Source organism: Sardina pilchardus, chromosome 10 (genome assembly GCF_963854185.1).
Source record: "Sardina pilchardus chromosome 10, fSarPil1.1, whole genome shotgun sequence".
Taxonomy (NCBI): Eukaryota; Metazoa; Chordata; class Actinopteri; order Clupeiformes; family Clupeidae; genus Sardina; species Sardina pilchardus.
Genome location: NC_085003.1, coordinates 31,546,065 through 31,568,638, shown reverse-complemented (window position 1 = coordinate 31,568,638; position 22,574 = coordinate 31,546,065). Strand labels below are relative to the sequence as shown.

Sequence of the window (22,574 nt, the reverse complement as noted above, 5' to 3'; positions counted from 1 at the left end):
AATATTAAAATAAAATTGACCACATATTATGCAACACATAAACAGACGTTTATTACAAACATCACAATCCAGAAAAAATGATTTGTATGTCATTAAATGATCTTTGGAACCCCAGGATACATCCGTGGCTCTTTAAACATGGCTACCCAACAACCCCAAACAAATATCTTAGCAGCCAAAACTATTTGGCCAAAAGCACATCATGCCCAAAACCCCTTCTGGGGATTTCTGAACATCTGGGTAACTTTTCATCCTGGGCATCCTCATTTTCCAAATTTGAACCTCTACAAATTTGATTATTAACTTATTACCCTTCATGATTAGGCATTATTATTAAATGCAGATTCTGCTTTTTTGCATTTCTTGTTTGCACAAATATATACCATTTCACTCACAGTTTCTTCACAATTATGATTCTCTCTCTCTCTCTCTCTCTCTTTTTTTTTTAACACATCTCATTCAGGATGTAGGGAGTTTATCCAGAACCGTTTCAAGTACAGAAGAGTAGGGAGAGACGAAGCTGGACCCAGCCTACGCACCTCTCAGGAGTCAGGCATTGACATCACGAAAATAAAAACAGGTAACGAAGCTCTTTTTTTTGTGTTTTTTTTTTTGCTGTTGTGCCTTTGTGTCGAGTTGGAATTGAAACATGAGAGATCACAGATACAATGAACACATCTTTACGCAGAGATACGTAGGACACACTGAGCAGAGAGTCTTGGGAGTATATTCTCCTCCAAAGGGGTTGGGGGAGTCAAGAGCAGAAGGCCAATCCAAGTGTAGAATGCTGCTGTGTATGAATCGCATGAAGTTTTATGGCATGTTTCTACAAATGCTTTTCTGTCTCCACACAGAAGCTCCTCACCCCTCTTTCTCTGTGTCTGACAATGGCACAAACACACACACACACACACACACACACACACACACACACACACACACACACACACACACACACACACACACACACACACACACACACACACACACACACACACACACACACACACACACACACACACACACACTCTCTCACAAACACACTCATAGACAGACAGCAAATCTGCACCTCTGTGCAGTGCTCTCAGGGGAAGATGTCAGTCTACCCCTCCCCCTCCTCTTCCTCCACCTTCCTCTTCTTCTGCTCTTCTTTTTCTCTCTCTCTCTCTCTCTCTCTCTCTCTTTTCTGTGGGCCGACCGACCGGTGAGTGTCCAACCCTCAAATCATGATTCCGTTGGTCAGGTGTGTGTCTTCTGTTGGACAGCGGGGACTGTTTCGAATGGAGGCGGGGGAATGTCCGAGTCCCCGTGTCCCTCAGTGAGATTGTGTGGGTGGGGAGAGGGCGGCGAGGGAGGGGCGGTGGTGTCAGGACACGTGGGAGATGAGTCTGACACGCGTCTGGATGTCTTGGCGACACAGGGGGCACGTCTCCAGCTGTAAGGCACACTCCATGCAAATCCCACTGCAATGCACATTAGGACACGCACACAGAGTCAGAAAACACTGAACCATTGCATACACACATTATAATAGAATACATAAGTGAGTCAAACAACATGTTTGTATATACTATGTGCAACAAATATCAGGTCTTTCCTTTTTTAAGGTTTGGAGCTATACTATGTGTAAGGTGAATAAAAATATGAATAGGAACCATGTGTTCTTTTACAAGTTCAAGACAAGTGGTTTCAAAATGTAGGGCTAGAATTAAAAATGATGCAATATGCCCTCTTTAGTGTGTACTGGGTACTTCTTTTGCCCCTTGTGCTTCAGTGGCCTACAGTACCTGTGTCCGCAGGGTCTGAGCTCTGTGTCAGCCATCTGATCACAGCACAGGGTACAGCAGTTGTCTCGGATGCTCACTTGCTTCAACAGGGCCAGGCGTCTGTGTCTGCAGGTCGAACACGGAAAATTATGGCACAGGCTCCATTTCATTTAAAATCCCTTCAACATTGGTAGAAAATATATGGCACTTTTAAGTACCAAAGACCAATGTCTCAGAAGTGATTCATATAAACTCTTTTAAGGAGACACTTGAACAGCAACACGAGGAGAACAAGGAACTGAGGAGGCAATGAAGTGATCTAGACTCTGTGATCTGATCTAGAATCTAGCCTCTAGATTATAGAGTCAATAAAACACTCTAGAATCTAGCCTCTAGATTATAGAGTCAATAAAACACTCTATAATCTAGCATCTAGATTCTAGTGTTTCCCCGTGGCGGAGGCTGTTAGAGAAGCCAGGGTGTGTGTAGGGGAAGGAGCTAGATGTCCGATGCACGTACCTTGGCAAGATGATTTTCTCATCTGATGCCAGAGAGGCGAAGTCATTAAAGGTGCTGAACTTGACAGATGGGGGGTAGCGGAACGGCTTGGCCCCAAAGTTGAACTCACACTGTTGATAAGACATGAAGCTCGCCGCGGCAAAGAAGCCCGACCTGAAAGATGGAAGATGCAATCCTTTAAAATGAGTTCTACACAACAGGTGCAAGATAGAGTGGATGTATGTAAACTCAGCAGACAAGAGGGAGGGAGAGAGGGAGAGGGAGAGTGAGAGGGAGAGGGAGAGAGAACAATGAAGAATCTGTGTCTCTGCCAGTAAGTGAATGAATGACAGGGACTTCCACAATTTCATCATACATTTGTTTAACAAAATTTCCTCCGAAGATGACGAGGCAGTGAGGATGTAAAATGCTATGTACTATGAGACTTACGTGGCTGATGAAAACACTTGCTTCTCTGGGGGAAGCTGATGTCCATTTAGATAGAAGATCATCTGCTTCTTATTGAGGTCTAAGAGAAAGCCTATGGCATCACCTGTTTGATGGAGCACAAAGGTTACAGGCCATTTAACCTTAACCCATCCAACTGATTCAGTACAACAGTGTGTGTGTGTGTGTGTGTCTGTGTCAGCACATTGAATTATGCCTCTGTAAGCGCATTGAATTATGCCTCTGTATGAAATGTGCTATATAAACAAACTTGTCTTGCCTCCGCAAGCGCGTGTGCATGCGTGTGTGTGTGTGTGTTTTTCCCAAGAGAGAAATAAAAGGGTTCCTCCTTCCAAGAAGGATGTGTGCCATTACACCATTACTGTCATTTCAGCACCGGTGTCAACTTTTACACCCACTAAATCCACCTTTATTTAACACCGGATTAAAAACCTGTTACACAACAAATAACAGACACAAGCCAACAAGCAGCATGTTAGGAAAAGGTGTGGACTAGCTGAAAACAGCAGCGATGGAAACTAGCAATTGTGTACCGGCCGGTGAATTTGAGGAACTTACCAGCCACTGTGACGGGTAAATAGATTGCGCTAGCATACCACAAATATACAGTCAGATCCGGTCGAATTTTCATAGGCACTGACATTAAAAAGGGGATTTTTGTAATTAATTGTTAAAACAAACTAGGCCAAATTAAATTGATCATGATTCCATTTATAAAAGCAGTGAAAGGGGAAATATCCACCCTTATAGGCACCAGTAGCCTATAAGATAGATAGATAGACAAATAGATACTTTGTTGATCCCAAGGGCAAATCGCGCTGATTTGAAGTTGAGAACCTCAACTTCAAATCGGCACGATTTATCCCTCACATCTCTCCCCTCACAGTGTGGCTGGTGGACTCCAAAATCTCAAATCAGCGCAAGTGGACAATATATTTAATTCCCATCCCTGGCACACATGTCAGTAGTGTTGAGTCTGTGAGTGGTGAAGACTGACCTTCTTTCCAGCAGGGGTGGGAGTGAGGTTTGCTGCGAGCGTTGTACCAGATCAGCTGCCTGCAGCCATCATAAGCACACGAGTACTCGTCATCCCCAATCCCATAGCCCTCCTGTCAAAACACACAAACATATGCATGAGCATTATACACACTACGTATGGATGTGAGTTTACAGTCATTTCCTGTGTATTAGCTGCATTGTGTATAAGCCGCAGGACTGTGTTTTATGCAAGTTAAAAGAAACAAAACCATATTAATACCATATTAACTGCCCCCTGTGTATTAACCTCATAGCTGAAGAAATGTAGCAAAATCAATGTATAAGCCGCGGCTAATAGTCAGGAAATTACGGTAACTGTGTGTGTCTTGGAGTTTCTGGTGTATATTCTACTGGATGATGGTCTAAAGGTCAGTGGTTGGAGGCATGATGTCAGGAGGGGCCGTACGTGGTTGAGGAACTTGCTGTCCTTGGTGGCCCAGCCGATCTGCATGACCCCAGAGGTGATGACCGTGACCTCGTAGTACCAGATGCCAGAGTCCACGCAGAACGTGCAGCGGACGCTCTCGAAAGAGGAGGCATCACAGCGAGCCTTAGAGGGTGCATGAGAGAAGAGACCAGAAAGGCGAGACAGAGAATGGAGGGGGAGGGTGGTAAAGAAAGTGTGAGGGAGAGAGAGAGAGAAAAAAAAAACAATTAAGGGATCTGACCACAAGAGTGTGTCTTTCTGCCAGTGAAGTGAATGAATGACGGGGACTTTCACAATATCCTCATAAGGTTTTCAACACAATTTCCTCCGAAGATGTGAGGATGTGAAATGTCATCAGTGAGGATGTGAAATGTTATCAGTGGTGACGGGAGTGTGTCGCACCTCCAGACCGCTGGGCGAGATCTTCAGATACTCGCTGACGTCGTTGCTGTTCAGCATGGCGTTGATGTTGCTCAGGTTGACCTTCTCGTATGTAAACTGACGACCCTCTTTCAGGACTACAGCAGCCGTTGGCAGGAAAAACAAAATATTTCATTACATTACATTAAGCATACACTTTTACATCCAAATTGACTAACATAAGTCAACTATATTACAAGGGTTTACATTGTCATTATATTGCAACTTGGTGTTAAGTGCCTTGCTCAAGGGCGCAACGGTAGAAGCTGGGAATTGAACCGACAACTTTCAGGCTACTGTATGCTAGCCCAGCTCCTTTACCACTAAACTACCACCGCCCCAAAACAAGTGGGGAGGGGTGGGGAACAGAAAAACACATAAAAGGCATTATGTGTAAGAAGTTGCTCTCCTCCTTCTTTCCACACCTCCAGGACATGGTTTATTTGCTATGGCTGTTATACAACATATGGCCGTTTTGTGTGCTGAAAGTTGGGCTTCTTCACAGCTACGGGCTTTGACATGCTGACCTAATTTATACACAATTTGCATCCTGGAGACTTATTTGCGGTGCACAAACTAGTGGTCATGCGCCCATTACACATTTGTGACCATTCAAAGCGAAATCAGTCGTTTTGACCACAACGTTATTTTGAGAAAATCAACAATAACAAACTTCCGGGTTAAAATGTTGAATTTCACATTTTCGCATAATTCGACTGTATACAGTCAACAGTTTCATATCGTGAACGCATTTCACGGAAAAACATACGTTTTGACTGTTAAACCTGGCGAAGATTCAACACATTTGCTGTCATTCCCGTTGTGCATGCGCCGCTTAAAAAGGTGATTTCTCCTCTTCTGGCATATCGTGACAGGAGAACCATGTCAACTTTGGATGCGGTTATCTTAGCGATAGTTTATGTAATACCCTCGATATACATATCGTTGGAAAGCTTAGTTTATGGCCGTTCACGTGAGCACAATAACTTAATTTAATAAATTTTACCGAAACGACTGGTTCCGCTTTACAGGGTCACATTTGTCCATCAAAAACAACTAATCAGCGAGGTGACGTGAAACAGCAGTCAGTCAGTGAGTTGTGATGGCGAAAAGTCATATTTAAAGGTTTACTAGGCTCAAGTAGCACACAACTGTGGGGAAATTCAGGGAAGAGCACAATACCAAGAAACAGAAAGAGAAAATGTAAAGGCTAGAAGAAAGATGCCCCATAAACTGCATACTGATACTCTTTTTCCCCATAGACTGCATGGATACACAATGGTATTCATCACACATATGTGTGAGTGTTACACAACATGGCGTAAAGGGGATGTTTGTCTGTGAATCCTGGGGAAATTCCATGCCAACATGGGTGCAGCGCAAACGAGGTAGAGCTAGCACTTCCAGGACCACCTGACTGCTGGGACAAACCCATGGCCGTAACCACGGCCATTCACTACTGTTTGTATTAGACCTCCTTAAAAACGCATGTACACATCACAAAGTAACGCCATTACCGGTATGACTATTCTCCCTGTTATCATTAATACTGAACCTCAGGAAAAAACCTCAATGAGACAAGTGAACAAAAGGTCAAAAGGTTCCATGAAACAAAAGCTGAGAAAGCTCAAAGTTCAATGAGACTGATACTTGGGCCTGAAAAGCAAATGTTGTCGTTGTCATGTTCTGTGGCTTTAGCATGAATGACTAATGACCCAGTCTGTCCACATGACTCATGTTCACATGAATTCCAGAATGCCCTTATCACAAAAAAAGTCATTCCTGCTGCCAATTCTAATCAGAAAATCAGGAAGTCCAATTATTTAATATACTGTAATACATACAAACAGATGGAATACACAGGCTGAATCGCAATCCGCAACAAAACACATTAAAGGAATAGTTCGGAATTTTGGACATAGGACCTCATTTCCAACTTTACCGAGGTGATATAGGTCGGTGGAGACCGTTTTTTATCGCGTTTAGCCCCTTCCTTCAGTTGCAGCGTCCCCCTTTGCTAACGCTGGTTTTGAGCTAACACATTTCTACGGTAACATCAGTCTGACATCAACAACAGTCTTACTCACTCCACCGCACACCCGAGACAAGTCAATTAAATCGTCGGACTATCGATATACAAGTCCGTGTTGATAGAATAATTTTAGAAATAAAACTAACCTTGCAACTCAATGATTTATTACATTTTGAGGGACTAGTTTCTCAATATCAATCCGCCACTGCCATACAGGGAACAAAGTAGGCTATTGCAATGCGATGCAAGGTTCGTTTTATTTCTAACATGATTCTATCAACACTAGGCATGTGCATCGATAGTCTGACGTTAAAATGTATTTGTTTCGGGTGTTCTGTGGAGTGTTTTCAGTGGCAGGCTGGATGTTACCGTTGACTTGCGTTATCTTGGCACCAGATTAGCACGAGATGAACGCTGCAACTCATAGGAAGGGCAGAAATTCACTGAAAATGGTCTTCACCGACCTATATTACCCAGACTGAGTTGGAAATGAGGTCCTATGTCCAAAATTCCGAACTATTGCTTTAACCTCTTTCCCCAATAAACATTCTATGAAGCTAGCTAGCAATCAGATCCTACCTAGCTATGCATTTAACAACACTTTAAAATATCATGCAATACTGAGTCACTGGCTGGTAGTTTCCTCTTCAGCAAAACTCCAGTATTGCCACCATGTACAAGCCTGTAAGTCAGCCTCTATAACATCATCTAAACAAAGTTGGAAAGCAGACCGGCTCATAGTCATAGCATCTCATAAGTTCCTCCCTTGACTTTCTTTATGGGTTTTAAAGGGGTAGTTTGGAATTTTGGACATCGAACCTCATTTCCAAGTTAGCTAGTGTGATTAAGGCGGAACAAGTGATTAAGGTGGGGAGCGGTGGGGCAGGCGTCTGCAGCATCCGCATTCAGGTACCAACTCCTCCCGACACTATTTAAGTGTCCTTGAACACGACACTTAACCCCAGTGCTCCCGATGAGCAGGTTGGTGCCTTGCATGGCAGCCTCCACCATCGCAATGAGTGAATGTGAGGCATGAAAATGCTTGCAGGAGTTGGGGAAAAAAAATAAAATTAAAAAAGAAAATCGCTGTATAAAATCAGTCCATTTACCATTTACAATATACGCAATACTGATACTTAAGTAGCAGCCCTTCAGAATCTGTGATTGTGTGGCTTCAGCTGCTAATCAGATGGCGTATGATTGTCTGGACCTGACGCTGTGACTGAGTTTCAGACATTCAATGCCGAGTGGGTGGAACTAGTGGCGTCGGTGTGCATACTCACACAGGTTGTCCAGACTCCACTGGGAACAGAATCCGACCTGCCGCTTCAGGTAGTCCAAGTGATCCGCCCATGACTCCAGTACCGCCAGACGATCACTGATGCACGACTCTGACACCGTGAGCTTGTTTTCACCTGAGACGCACGCATGAACGAACACACACACACACACACACACACATGGGTATTTAAACCTCAAACCTGTTCGATTGTGAAGACATTGACAGGGTTCCCACTCTAAGTCAGATGTAAAATTTCATGGCATTTCCTGAAGAAAAACCTGCATTTCCATGACCTACTATAGAATGAATCATACAATATTCTAACTAGAGATGTCTAGTTGCTTAGCATTCAAAAATCTTTTACTTTTTTTTTTTAGAATGAATACATGGGCATAGAATAAACAAAGTTGGGCTAAGCACAAGCACTCAAGCAAGCAATGAAGCTAATTACCAGATATCCACCAATTCTGCGAGGAAATATATTTGCATGAATGTATTTTAGTGCATGTCAATTTTAAACTCCTACAACAAAATCCCCTGATATTCCATGACTTTGCCCTACAAATTATATAATTCCCTGACTTTCAGTCTCTGGAATAGACTTCATCAAATTTCCATGATATTCCTGATATTCCCAGACCCGTGGGAACCCTGTATTGAATACATTGATTTCATAGTAAATGGATGAACAAAGACCTACTTGTCTGGGAGAACTTCTCCAACGCGATCAAAGCAAAGAGCATAACAGTGGGATGTGCTTCTGAGCTCTGGAACACACACACACACACACACACATTAAATAAAAAATATATACAAACTACAAAGAAAATGTTGAATACTATTTATGTATGTGAACTAAAGACTTACAGAGAAAAAACAAGTGAAACCTATTTGTGACCCTGCAAAGCGAAATCAGTCGCTTTGCGCACCATGTGATTTTGGGAAAATCCACAATAAACAAACTTCCGGGTTAAAATGCTGAATTTCACATTTTCGCATACTTCAGTCTACAGTCTACAGTTTCATATTGTGAACTCATTTCACGGAAAAACATAAGTTTTGACTGTTAAACGCGGTGAAGATTCAACACATTAGCAGTCATTCCCGTTGTCCACACCGCTTAAAAAGCTGATTTCTCCTCTTCTGGCATATCGTGACGGGAGAACCATGTCAACTTTGGATGCGGTTATCTTAACGATAGTTTGTGTAATAAACTCGATATACATATCGTTGGAAAGCTTAGTTTATGGTCGTTCATGTGAGCACTATACCTTAATTTTGTAAATGTTACCAAAGTGACTGGTTTCGCTTTGCAGGGTCACATTTACTTTTTCACTGAGCGTTCAATCTGGAGGTTTAATATTTCACTACTGAAACACGATCTATGCTTATGCTATGATGTAGCAGCAAAACAACTTATTGGAGCTACGCTGAAGTGGCTCACTGGTCATTTTCATTCTAGTCTACTGTGAACTCTCAACTCAGGACAGCTCTATGGCCACATTTAGGGAGAGACTGACTGTATACAGAAGGAAAATAGTTTGCTGTTTCTGTTTATTTACATTACATTACGGTACATTTTTTTTTATTGGGGGCGGTGTAGTGAGTAGTGGTTAAGCAGCTGGGTTACCTGAAAGTTCAAGGTTAAATTCCCAGCTTCCACCGTTGTGCCCTTGAGCAACACGCAAGTTGCTCTGGGGACAATGTAGCCCCTTGAAATATGTGAGTCACTCTGGGCAAAAAAAGTGTCTGCTAAATGTAACGGTAATGTGGCCCCAGCCGTGGCGCCGCACGCCGGCGACCCGGGTTCGATTCGCGCCCCGTGGTCCTTTCCGGATCCCACCCCTACTCTCTCTCCTGCTCGTTTCCTGTCATACTCTCTACTGTCCTGTCCAATTAAAGGCATAAAAAAGCCCAAAAAAATAATCTTTAAAAAAATGTAAAAAAAATGTAACGGTAATGTAATGTCTGGTAATGTAATGTAATGTAATGTGTTCATGCCTTACCAGACTCTCCAATAAGTACTCCAGGGTTCCAGGGCTGAGGAGGCCTATACTGGCGGGGCCTGAAACAAACAGATGCATGATCATGTTATTACACCATGTTATCACAACACATGGCCATGTTATTATTGTAAAAGAAACCAACAAATTATCTATTATAACTGGATTTGATGTTTCATATAAACACTGAATTTGATGTACACAACAGAAAACTTCTAGGATACAAAGGGTCAACAAAGGGAGTGGCGGTAGCAAAACATTTTGTCTGTGTGTCTGTGTGTGTGTGTCTGTGTGTGTGTGTGTGTGTGTGTGTGTGTGTGTGTGTGTGTGTGTGTGTGTGTGTGTGTGTGTGTGTGGTGCATCTGGGGTGAGAGCTGTGACAGCACAGCAAAGAAAGGGGACCTGACTCTGGGGTTTTCATCTAGCTGATGGCAGCTATGCAGTCAGCCTGAGAAGAGGAAGGAAGCTAGGGTTTGAGGTGTCCGTCATGTGTGTCCGTCCGTCCGTCCGTCCGTCCGTGTGTCCATCCGTGTGTGTGTGTGTGTGTGTGTCCGTCCGTGTGTGTGTGTGTGTGTGTGTGTGTGTGTGGTGCATCTGGGGTGAGAGCTGTGACAGCACAGCAAAGAAAGGGGACCTGACTCTGGGGTTTTCATCTAGCTGATGGCAGCTATGCAGTCAGCCTGAGAAGAGGAAGGAAGCTAGGGTTTGAGGTGTCCGTCATGTGTGTCCGTCCGTCCGTCCGTCCGTCCGTGTGTCCATCCGTGTGTGTGTGTGTGTGTGTGTCCGTCCGTGTGTGTGTGTGTGTGTGTGTGTGTGTGTGTGTCCGTCTGTGTGTGTGTCGTCTGTGTGATGTCCGTCCGTGTGTGTCCGCGTGCGTGTTTTTTTCCTGGAGCTAAAGGCTCAATGTGGCCGCCAGAGCCCAGGTCAGAGGAGAGGTAGCCGGTAGGATGGTGTGTGAACAAGGCCACGATTGAGGCAGCTGCTGCTGCTGCTGAGGTAGAGAGAGCAAGGGACAGGCTTCTGCCCCTTAACTTCATTCACAACAACAGGGAGAGCAGCAGAGGTGGATGGGACAGGGAAGAGGAGAATGTCAGGAATGGAGGCTGTAGTGGGTGGGGGGGGGGGGGCGGGAATAGTAGACCTCTCTCAGGTCATCAGGGCTGCCCACACGTCAGTGCTGATGGTGATATACGATGACATCACATACTTTAAAAAATGGTGGGGAGGGGAGGGGGCACATTCCTGACAAGAAACAGGGAAAGCCAGCCAGGGAAAAAACTCCAGCTAGAATGTGAACGAGTGAAAGGGGAAGAGAGAGTATTTTGCAATGTCGTTGGCAGGTAGATGGGGAAAGAGGCTGTTTCGTAAGCATGTGCCCTTGCTAGGGCAAGTTGGTAATTTAAGTGTCTCAACATGTGTGTTAAGCATTCATACAGCCATACCGGTGTGTATCTGTGTGTGTGTGTGTGTGTCACTATGGCTCTATGGTTTCTCCGCTAGGCAATCAAGCACAACAGTGTGTGTGTGCGTGTGTGTGTGTGTGTGTGTGTCTTTCACATGTGTATTAAGCATCCACCATACAGTCATACAGGTGTGTGTGTGTGTGTGTGTGTGTGTGTGTGTGTGTGTGTGTGACTATGACTATGGTTTCAGGCAACCAAGCACAACAGTCTCTCTCTGTGTGTGTGTGCGCGTCACTCACCGGCGAGTTTCTCGGCCAGGCAGCCCAGCACAGCGGTGGTGTTGCGGTGTTTGGCAGGGATGAGTGCATCCTGACGCGCCACAGCTGAGCTCAAGCTCAGCATCTCTGACAGCTTCTGCAAAGCATCCTGGGAAGGGAACGGAAGGGACAGAAAAGTCAAGCCAGGTCACGCACACACGCTTAGACAAAGGCGCAAACAGTCAGACTGACTACATACACCATATGCACTAACCTAATGTGACATCCGCCTCTCTCTCTCTCTATCCCTCCCTTTCCCTCTCTTTCTGTCTCCTTCCCACTCACCCTCTCTTTCTTTCTCTCTTCCCTGCTCCCCCACCCACTATTTCCCTCTCAGACACACTGACACACACACTTCAACATGCATTTACTGACTAGAGAACCCATTCTCCAGTGGGCTGCCAAACAATACAATTCTGTGGGTGACAGATGAAGGCTGTAATTCCCTCTTTCCAAAGACCCACGGAGGAGCCGTCGCATACAGTAGGAAGCCGGGGGCAAACCCACAGGCTTCATCAGAGGCTAACTTTTCTCTCTCTCCCTCCCTCTCTCTCTCTCTCCCTCTCTCTCTTCCTCTCTCTCTCCCTCTCCTTCTCTCTGAAATGGGCAGTTATGAAATGGGCTGCCACTAAGCATGACAGCTGAGCACGGACGCTACAGGGATGAGCTGTACCGAGACAAAAGAAAGCACTGATGACTCAACGCAGTGTTTGTGTGTGTGTGTGTGTGTTTCTAAGAGGGAGGGAAGGACAGAGAGCAAGAGAGTGCACACGCGAGTGAAGAGTATGTGTGCTTATGAGAGTATGTTTGCATATGTGAGCGAACCATTATGTCAAAGAGCAGGGAAGACACAGACAAAGACAAGGGTAAGGTGGGGGGGGGAGGAAACAGAGGAGGGAGGGAAACTGAGGGAGAAAGACAACATGGTAGCATAAGACGCAGAGCAGTGCATGTGTGTGTGTATATCTGTGTGTGTGTGTGTGTGTGTGTGTGTGTACTGCCGTTCAAAAGTTTGGGATCACTTAGAAATTTCCATTCCATTCCATTCTAGACAGAATACCGGCTGAGATCATTCGCATCGTTTTCTTTTTAATCAGGGCAGCAGTTTTCAGATGACGTTATGTGCTTAAATAATTGCAAAATGGTTCTCAATTGCAATGTTTTCTTTTAAAAGCCCTTAGATAGATAGATAGATAGATACTTTATTGATCCCCAAGGGGAAATTCAAGAAATGATTCTAATCTAAGAAGTAATCCTTTAAAATGATAAAAGATTAGTGAACAGAATATGCCTTTGGAACATTGGATAAATGGTTGTTGATATTGGCAATCTACAGTATATACGTATGTAGATACTGCATAAAAGATTAGCCATTTCTTTCTACAACAGTCATTTACAACATTAATGACGAAAAAAAATTCTAAATGATTCCAGACTTTTGAACAGTAGTGTATTAGAGCATGTGTTCATCTGTGAATGTGCACGCAATTGATGCATGTATGGATGAGTGTACGGTAAATCTGTATGTCTACATGCCAGTACATATTAGTGAATGCGTTCATCTGGAAATATATATGTAATTGATGTATGTATGTACAGTGCCTATAGAAAGTTATCATACCCTTTTGAAATAGTTACTTTTTTTGTCTTACAGCCTGAAATCAAAACCCATTTAAAAAAAAATCTTTTCCAGTTTTATTTACAAATGTAGCTGTACAACATCAAAATAATGAAAAAAAAGTAAACAGTTCTGAAAATTAATAAAAAATGAAAAACTAGAATAACAGGGTTGGAAAAGTCATCATACCCCTGACTTAATACTTTGTAAAGCTTCCTTTTGCTTTCATTACAGCCATCAATCTGTTTGGATATGTCTCTATTATAGCTTTGCACACCTAGATAGGGGAATATTTGCCCAATTTTCCGTGCAGAAATGTTAAAATTTAGTCAAATTCTGTAGGGAATGGCGATGGACTGCTCTCTTCAAGTCAATCCACATATTTTCTATAGGATTTAAGTCAGGGCTCTGACTTTGCCACTCAAGGATATTCACCATCCTATCCTTAAGCCACTGCTTTGTTCTTTTGGCAGTATGTTTAGGATTTTTGTCGTGTTGGAAGGCGAATGACCTCCCCATCCTCAGCTGTTTAGGAGAGGGACGCAGGTTTTCCTCAAGAATTTTGGTGTACTTGGCAGCATCCATTTTCCCTTCTATCCTGACCAATTGCCCAGTCCCCGCTGAAGAGAAACATCCCCAAAACATAATGTTGCCCCCACCATGCTTCAAAGTAGGTATGGTGTGTTTTGGGTGTGTTTGGGTGTGTATACTGTGTTTGGTTAGCGCCTGGAGCTCAGTCCAAAAACTTCAATTCTAGTCTCCAAAAAGTTCGATCTTAGTCTCATCTGACCATATAAGCTTTTTCCACATGGTAGCAGAATATTCCAGATGTGTTTTTGCACTGAACTCCAAGCGCAATGTTTGGCGAAAACCAACACAGTACACCACCCAAAACACACCATACCTAGTGTGAAGCATGGTGGGGGCAACATTATGTTGTGGGGATGTTTCTTTTCAGCGGGAACTGGGCAATTGGTCAGGATAGAAGGGAAAATGGATGCTGCCAAGTACACCCACATTCTTAAGGAAAACCTGCGTCCCTCTCCTAGACAGCTGAGGATGGGGAGGTCATTCGCCTTCCAACACGACAATAATCCTAAACATACTGCCAAAAGAACAAAGCAGTGGCTTAAGGATAGGATGGTGAATATCCTTGAGTGGCAAAGTCAGAGCCCTGACTTAAATCCTATAGAAAATATGTGGATTGACTTGAAGAGAGCAGTCCATCACCATTCCCTACAGAATTTGACTAAATTTTAACATTTCTGTACGGAAAATTGGGCAAATATTCCCCTATCTAGGTGTGCAAAGCTATAATAGAGACATATCCAAACAGATTGATGGCTGTAATGAAAGCAAAAGGAAGCTTTACAAAGTATTAAGTCAGGGGTATGATGACTTTTCCAACCCTGTTATTCTAGTTTTTCATTTTTTATTAATTTTCAGAACTGTTTACTTTTTTTTCATTATTTTGATGTTGCACAGCTAAATTTGTTAATAAAACTGGAAAAGATTTTTTTTAAAATGGGTTTTGATTTCAGGCTGTAAGACAAAAAAAGTAACTATTTCAAAAGGGTATGATGACTTTCTATAGGCACTGTATGTATGGATGGATGTGTGCACATCTGGTTATGTTGGCTTGAGCTTGTGATGTCAAGTCAAGTCAAGTCAAGTTTATTTATATAGCGCATTTCATACACAGAGGTCATTCAATGTGCTTTACATAAACAAAAACCAAACAGTAATAGCAGATAAAAGCATAGATGAGCAAAGAGTAATAATAATAATGATAGTAATAATAATAAAATAAAAAATAAAAAGAAAGCAATAAAGAATTATTAACACAAAAGACTTAAGGTGGAATAACTAGTGTGCCGGTTTGCACACATGCTAGTGGCAGCGACTCACTTTGGTTGGCAGAGGGCACTCGTCCAACAGCAGCGTGATCACAGCAGGCCCCAGTGGGTCGTCCAGAGGAATGACCCGGATCAGAGACTGGACCACCTCCAGCCAGCCGTCATCTGTGGGCCGGGTCGCACGCGTGGGAGGGAGAGGGAGAGGGAGAGACAAAGGCACAGGAAGAGAACAGCAATCGGTCAATAAATGGCGCCTCTATTTTTTTTTCTCTCACTCTTTTATGCACGAGATGATGATATGTTCATGTAACAAGAGGAAGGTGGGTTTTTCACATGAGGCTGCCATGAGTCACTATGCACAAAGAAAAACAAAAAGACTAAAAAAGATGAATCACCAATCGCCATACAACATCTGTGGTTTCGTAATTCCAAGCCAGGGGGGGGGCTGGAATCTAGTTACTTGCTTCAGGGTTCTGATAAATGGACTCTTTATACATTGGCAACAGCACGGCCGTAGGCTACACTCAGAAGTGTGAGCTGCGTTGCATACGAACAAATACATTAATGCTTGAGGCAGATGTTTCAACCAGAAGTGCTGACTGAAAACACAGGTAATGTACACACTCCCTCAGGAAGTGTGTTTCCTTGGAGTCGACCCTGTGACTTCGCTATTATCATCATGTTCTTCCACCTGCTGTGCTGCAGGAACAAAGGCAGTGCACACACAAAGAAAAAGGAAAAGCTCAAAGAACCGAACCAGTAAGTGAAATTGTCCTGATCTGAGTACTTCATTGTGCGGTGTGGTGTGGTGTGGTCTGGTGTGGTGTGTGTGTGTGTGTGTGTGTGTGTGTGCCAACATCAAAATCATCCATCTCCCCCTCCCTCGAAGCCACTCCTCAAGAACAGCAGACCCACCCAACTCATTCTGCATTCTGCAGTTCCAACAAGTCCCCACCCCTAACAAACAGAAACACTTCTAAACGGTCAACACTACACCACCCCGGGCACGGGCATGGGCAGTGCAGCTGGCAGGAAGGAGGGGGTGAGGGGGAGAGACGAGAGAGGCAGAGCTGCAGTTGTTAACACCCAGAGAGTACCCCATGCCAAGCCCTGCCCTCTCTGGGAAGCAGCAGTGAACCCACGGAAGTTGCATCGTCATCACCATCATCATCATCATCATCTTGCCCACACAGGGGAAAGGCAGGCGTGCCCTCTGGCTCGGCCTCCGCACAAAGGGGGTGCCACAGGCCCATGCTCGGGTGTCTCGCACAAATAAAGACTATCTATTTATATAATGAGATTAGGGCGTGGGGGTGAACGAAAGGTGAATAAGCCAGCGAGGTTTACAGCAGAGGCTCATCGCCAGAAATTAGGAATTAAATCCCCTGAAAACTGACAGGATTCCATTAATGTGCTTCCTCTTCACGGAGGGGATTCTGTCACCACCGCAGGGCGGTTGTTGTTGTTGTTGTTTAGCGCCCATGCGTGTGGGGGTTTTCTGAGGTAGTCATCCCCTGAGACCGCCTCCATTACTGCCTCCTACGGTCCCTATTTAGCTCTTGTTACTCTGTTTTGCATTATTGTGACCAACATGAAGAAGAACAGGCTGAATCAAACTGAAACACATTACAGATACCCATAGCCTGCCCTAGACAGCTGCTCCTACTGAGCCTTAGATCACTTTTATCTAATCAGAACATCCTGGGGCAAAGTAAACACGTGCAGGGTTGAAGCAAAAATAAACAAACAAATAAAAACCGACTGGAAAGCAAAGCTAGACCAGAGGGGTATTCCAAGAACCTCAGTTGACAACTGCCTAATAGAAGAACCCTATGGCTTTGTGTAGCAGGGAGAACGGAGCCATTAGAAGATTTGCCAACCTACCCAGGCTGGTCACAAATCCAAGTTCTTAGAATACCCATTGGAAAAGACACAAGACAAACATGACTGAACAATGAGGACAAAGCCTCATTCAGACCGCAAGCGGCTAACAAGGGGCCATGTAATGTCAATGTTGTCCAGCGATTACAGGTGAAATAACTACTGGCAATGCGAAATGTGGCGTGACAAAGTTACAATGGTCTCAACTTTTCTTCATATGTGACTAGGGCTTAAGAAGTATGACGGAGGTTTTGCCTCTGAACTCACCGGTCTCTGCCATCTCGTGTAGTGTGATCATGGAGTACGGTGGCTCCTGGTCACTGGTGGACAGATCAAAGGGAAAAACGCTTGTTACGATTCACTCAAGAGGAGATCATGTGAAGTCACCACTTAATGGCCGGGTTTCCCAAAATCGTTAAGAAGCTCTTAAGTCCTAAGAACTTCTTAGGAGCGTTCTTAGAACATTCTTGCAACGCTCCTAAGAAGTTCTTAGCACTTAAGAGCTTCTTAACAATTTTGGGAAACCCGGCCAATATCGGCGGCATCTACACAGAATCACACAAATGTTTCTGAATGGAATGTTGGGGAGACCACTGGGCCTCTGCTGCTCCTTCTAAACTGTGTAAGACCTCATTCTGAATGGAGTGGGAGTTTTCTTGAGTGCTGTAAATCAACACAAACCATTCAATACGCCGCATTCTCAATTTCTGTCTGTGTTGGGGAGAGAGTCAGGACAAGAGGAACTTTAGTTAATATTCATTACAATAGTTCTCATAGTTCTAATAATAGTATAACTATAACAACCTTGAATTGCTATGGTCTGTTCATGGCCTGTATTATGGTCTTCCTGCACAGTGCAGTCTGTACTTTATCTACATACATCTGTACATTTTTGCATGTAGTGTAAGGGGTAATTATTAAGTTGATGAGGGATAAGACAATAAAGATAGAGACAGACAAAGAGAGAAAGAGAGAGAGAGATAGAGATAGACAGAGACAGAGACAGAGACAGAGACAGAGACAGAGATAGATAGATAGATAGATAGATAGATAGATAGATAGATAGAGAGAGAGAGACAGAGAGAGAGAGAGAGACAGAGAGAGATCCCCTGTTGCTGCCTGTCACTACTGCCAATCTGTCTCCAGGGCTTGGCCTGGCTATCCATCTCTCAGACTGGGGTCTGGAGCCTGGGCTGTAAATCTGTTCACTAACTCCAGCTCCAGCTCCAGCTCCAGCCAGAGGGACACACACACTGCTGGGGCAATTAAGGCCGCGGCATACACTGTCCGTCTCACACAAACACAGACACACACACACACATGCACGCACACATGCACACTTTCTACTGTTATCTCTCTGGGTTTAGGTTCTCTCTCCTACACCGATTCTGGGTTGGGCTATATCCGCAACCAGTGAGCAACAGGGTTGTTTAAATAGCTAGGTGTGATAACAGCTGGGTGAGCAAGCAGGGTTCAGGGATGCCTCAGGGCACGGAGAGGAAAGGACAGGCAGTCCAACAAGAAAGCATTGGGAGTGATGCTTATTTTCACCCACGTGATGTACGGGCCTAGGATTGTTGGAGAGTATCCCGAGGCTACTCTTAGCATTCAATTCAATTCTCTTCATTTAAATTTCATACACTACCATTCGGATTACACAGCGCCTTTTGTCCACAAAGACACTTCACAGAAACCACAGCCCAAAACCATAGCTTAAAAACATGTTTGTTTTCAGGAGATTACAATACTTTTATGAGAACATTTTATGGATCCCGAAAAGCAGTTAAGCACAGTAAATTGAATGAAATGTAATGACCATTACTGGTTAATGTACAGTAACCAACAAAGGTGCCATATATACACCTCAAAGCAAGATCCACCAACACATAATGCAACGTCTGAAGAGTCTGAACACAAAACTTCAGAATACTAGGACCAGTTTAAGAGTAACTTACAACACTCACATCACAGAGAAATGAAGTCTCTCTCTGTGTGTGTGTGTGTGTGAGAGAGAGAGAGAGAGGAGCGATCACGGAAATAAATAATAATTATACGTAAAAAAAAACATCTGAGGTGAAACTGAAACTGAATAAATATCTGCCATGATTAGCACTCTGTTTGCGCAGGCATGATGCAAATGTCAGAGAAAAGATACTGCAAATCAAGCGTGGGATGCATACATCTGATGGAGGAGGGCACAGATGTGACAGATTCCCAGCTATTGGCCAGTGGATATCAGGCTGCTTCTTCTGCAGGTGTCAGTGTGGGAGGGTGTAGAGATAATGTGTAACAGGAAGGAACAAAAACACTGTCAGCCAAGAGCGCTTGAATGCAATGCATGTGTTTTAAGGAGCCGGTCGGTTGACATAGCTATACTGCTCGGGCAATTCATTTTGAGGAGCTTCTGCAATGAGTGTGTGTGTGTAAGGACTTTGGACAAAGGTGTCTGCCAAATCCCATAACCACAGAAAGATAGATAGATAGATAGATAGATAAATAAATAAATAAATAAATAATTATTTAAGTAATAAGTAAGTAAATAAGTAATTTCCCTTCTCTAAACAAGTGAGGGAAGGCTGGGGATCTTCATCTCCTCATCACCCCACTCCCTGCTAAACCCAGGCAGCACAGCTCTCAGTGGGTGTGGCTCTGGTGCAGTGGAGTCTCCACGTGCAGCGCAGGAGAAACACTCCTTTCTTTCTGTATGTGTATCATATTCTCTCTCTCTCTCTCTCTCGCTCTCTCTCTCTCATCTGTAGTTCAGCACTTCTTCACTAAGGAAGCAGGACACATTCACTTCCACTAAAATCCTGATTGACAGCAAGGGCAGAAACTGTGACAGTAAGAAAAGAAGTAGGCATTTGCAACCAAAACACTGAGCCACCACCAGCAATTCATCAACCAGACTAGACCAACCTTAACCCTTAAACAGAGGACCCTGTAATCTCCTCAACAATAACTGTAAGGTTAGGGGAACATGCTTATCTTAACTTCTGCTTTCATGGCTTTCTTAGCTGATGCCAAACTTGCAAGCATCATTGTGTCAAGCAAGATTGATAGTTTATCAAATAGCCAAAGAAAAGTAAGGGATCTTCTGTTCCCTTTCTTAAGCACACCACAGTGTGCATTAGCTCTAGGACATGGCCTCTCAACACAGGTTAATGTTTGACACCACTATTCAACAATATGCAAGCAAAGCCCAAACTCGCAGGCATCTACAAGAATTGTAAAACTCCTACTTACTTGTCAACCAGAGTCCTAATAACGGCTAATGTATCAAGTACTAAGCCGTCAACGTTTTGCTTTTTTCGTCGAGGCTCATGTGGACCTCGGCCACGTCTGGGCGGCCTAACCGGGTCCCGTGGGCGGCTGCCCCGGGCATCCGTCGTCTCTACGGTGGTGTGGTCGCCGCGCCTCAGCCGCCCCCGGGGCGCGGATGCGTCCTCCACGTCACTGTCCTCTCTGCATACACAGCTGTTCCCCATGGTTCCGGTGGCCCCGAGGGTCTGCCAAAACTGTAGCGTGTGCAGCTGTTCTACGGTGAGTCGCAGAACCCGCGCAAGGCTTCTGCTGGCACAGAATGCAATCCAGGTGGCTACTATCATATCATTTGGAGGATTTAAGGAGGCGTCTGCAGTCGATCCTGCCCGGGCTACCACTCATGGTGCTACTGGAGGCGGTGATCGGCCGAGCAGAGAGGCACAGTACCAGTAAAGTTGACAAGCATCCTCCAATGAGTCCCAGCAGGACAGGACACACTTCTGTTGCGGGTTCACACCCAGCAGACCTAAAAAAACGAGACACGCTCTTTACAATTTCACATTTAACACGACAGCATAAAAGCAAACGAAGGCAGCACAGGTCGCCACAAACATTGTGTTATCTCTGAACTGGAACATTGCTAAAGGTTATTATTTACACTTACAAAAAAGTCAGCCAGATAGAGGATACACTGAGAAGAGGCGAGGCAACAGGAAATCAAAGGCCACATATTTAATCAGATTTCTAGGAGTTGCATGACATACATGTCTCAGGAGGATGACACATTCAGACAATAAATAGAATGAACTTTTAAAATACATACGGTTAATTTCGGAACAATAACTAGCTAACCAACATCTCGGTAACCTTAGTCGTCAAAGAGTGACATGTTCATTAATTTTAAACCACGAAAGATTCTGGCTAGCTCAGCTATTGTCACAGGTTGCATTTAAATTGGCTAATTTATCTATCAGTGACATTAGCTTACATAACCATCACTCGTTAGCTAGTTACTGTTAGATAATTTGCTTGGTTAGCAAATGTGTAAACTTATATGTCCTCTGTAGCAGCTAGTTAAATAACTGTTGCTTGTTTGCCTACCTCGACAAAAGGTAATTAACTCTTTTAGATTACCATTAGCCAATATTTGGCAAGGCATCTTCCAAGCCAGTCCGCACCGGCTGGCTGGTGAGCTAAACGAACCAGCTGTAAGGCATCATACCAAATTGCCAGTGCACACAGCGTTGCAAACAAGTAGCGAGCTATTTAACTAGCCAATTTAAAAGTATGTCTTCACATCGCCTATCATGTTGCCTAGCAAGTTAACTAGTGAAAATGTAACTACCTGTAACCAATTACTAAAAGAAAAGCAGAGTTGTTCAACTTAGCATTGGCTAATAGTTCCACACCAGAGTCATGCTAAAGCGCTAACGTTACCGTCAACGTTAAGAGAAGCCAGACTGTGGAACGAACATTAGCTTAGCGTAAAAGGAAAATTAGTTTTTTTCTGACAGGCTAAGTAAATAATAATAAACTTTACCTTTATAGCAGAGGGTCCAATTGTACACAGGGCTCTAGGGATGGCCACCAAAGCCCCCTTTTCCCTTTGTCAGTCCCGAAAATACCACTAGGTTGTTGAATCGGAGTTAACCGGAGTCAACACCCGATCCTTACCCCGAAAATAAGGAGAGATTTCCGGTGTTGCAGTACACGAGAAAGGCGGGGATGAGCAAGCTAAATAGGCCTTTCCGACTCCAGGCAATTGTTAGGGAAGTAGCTAACGCTGACATTAACAAACATGAATGTTACTTATCTTTCCATTTGCCATGAAAAATACTGGCAGTAAAATTATAAAGACGAGAGAACGAATTAGCGATTATTCATGGAAGCCATAGATGCCACTTGCTCATTCAAAGAAATCCACCAACGTTTGATTCCGATATGATACGGGTACGAAAGGAAGCTAATGCTCTGTTATCTCACTACACATTTAACGTTAACCTGAAGCCTGAGCAAAACGAAACCGTAGCTATGATGTCAGTGAGACTTTTCTCAACACATGCCATAGCCGACACTGCACCTGACTAATCCTGGCAACCAATGCTAATTTGCAGACAGCAAAATCATGCTCTCCTCACACGCACACAGAAAAAAACTGGAGAGTCAACTTACCTTTAAAGTTATAGTTAAGAATGCATATTACTAGATGTATTTTACCGAGACGACAGTCCTGCTTAATTCTCGGAAAACATTGCTGTATTAACATTACCGTTGCTATAAAATATTATCATCTGGATTTATATG

The 22,574-nt window shown here is 43.9% G+C and overlaps 1 protein-coding gene across 1 annotated transcript; it reads right to left on the bottom strand.

The window, feature by feature from the left end:
* Positions 1 to 26: 26 nt before the first annotated feature.
* rspry1 (ring finger and SPRY domain containing 1) lies at positions 27 to 22,381 on the bottom strand. Its single transcript, XM_062547720.1, has 15 exons — positions 21,811 to 22,381; positions 20,253 to 20,796; positions 17,277 to 17,329; positions 15,181 to 15,293; positions 11,637 to 11,763; positions 9,938 to 9,996; positions 8,632 to 8,698; positions 7,933 to 8,064; positions 4,600 to 4,715; positions 4,177 to 4,320; positions 3,730 to 3,841; positions 2,715 to 2,817; positions 2,286 to 2,438; positions 1,788 to 1,892; positions 27 to 1,463 (listed from the first exon to the last, which is right to left on the bottom strand). The coding sequence occupies exons 2-15, from the start codon at positions 20,612 to 20,614 to the stop codon at positions 1,367 to 1,369; spliced, it is 1,743 nt and encodes a 580-aa protein (XP_062403704.1). The 5' UTR covers positions 20,615 to 20,796; positions 21,811 to 22,381; the 3' UTR covers positions 27 to 1,366.
* Positions 22,382 to 22,574: the final 193 nt, after the last annotated feature.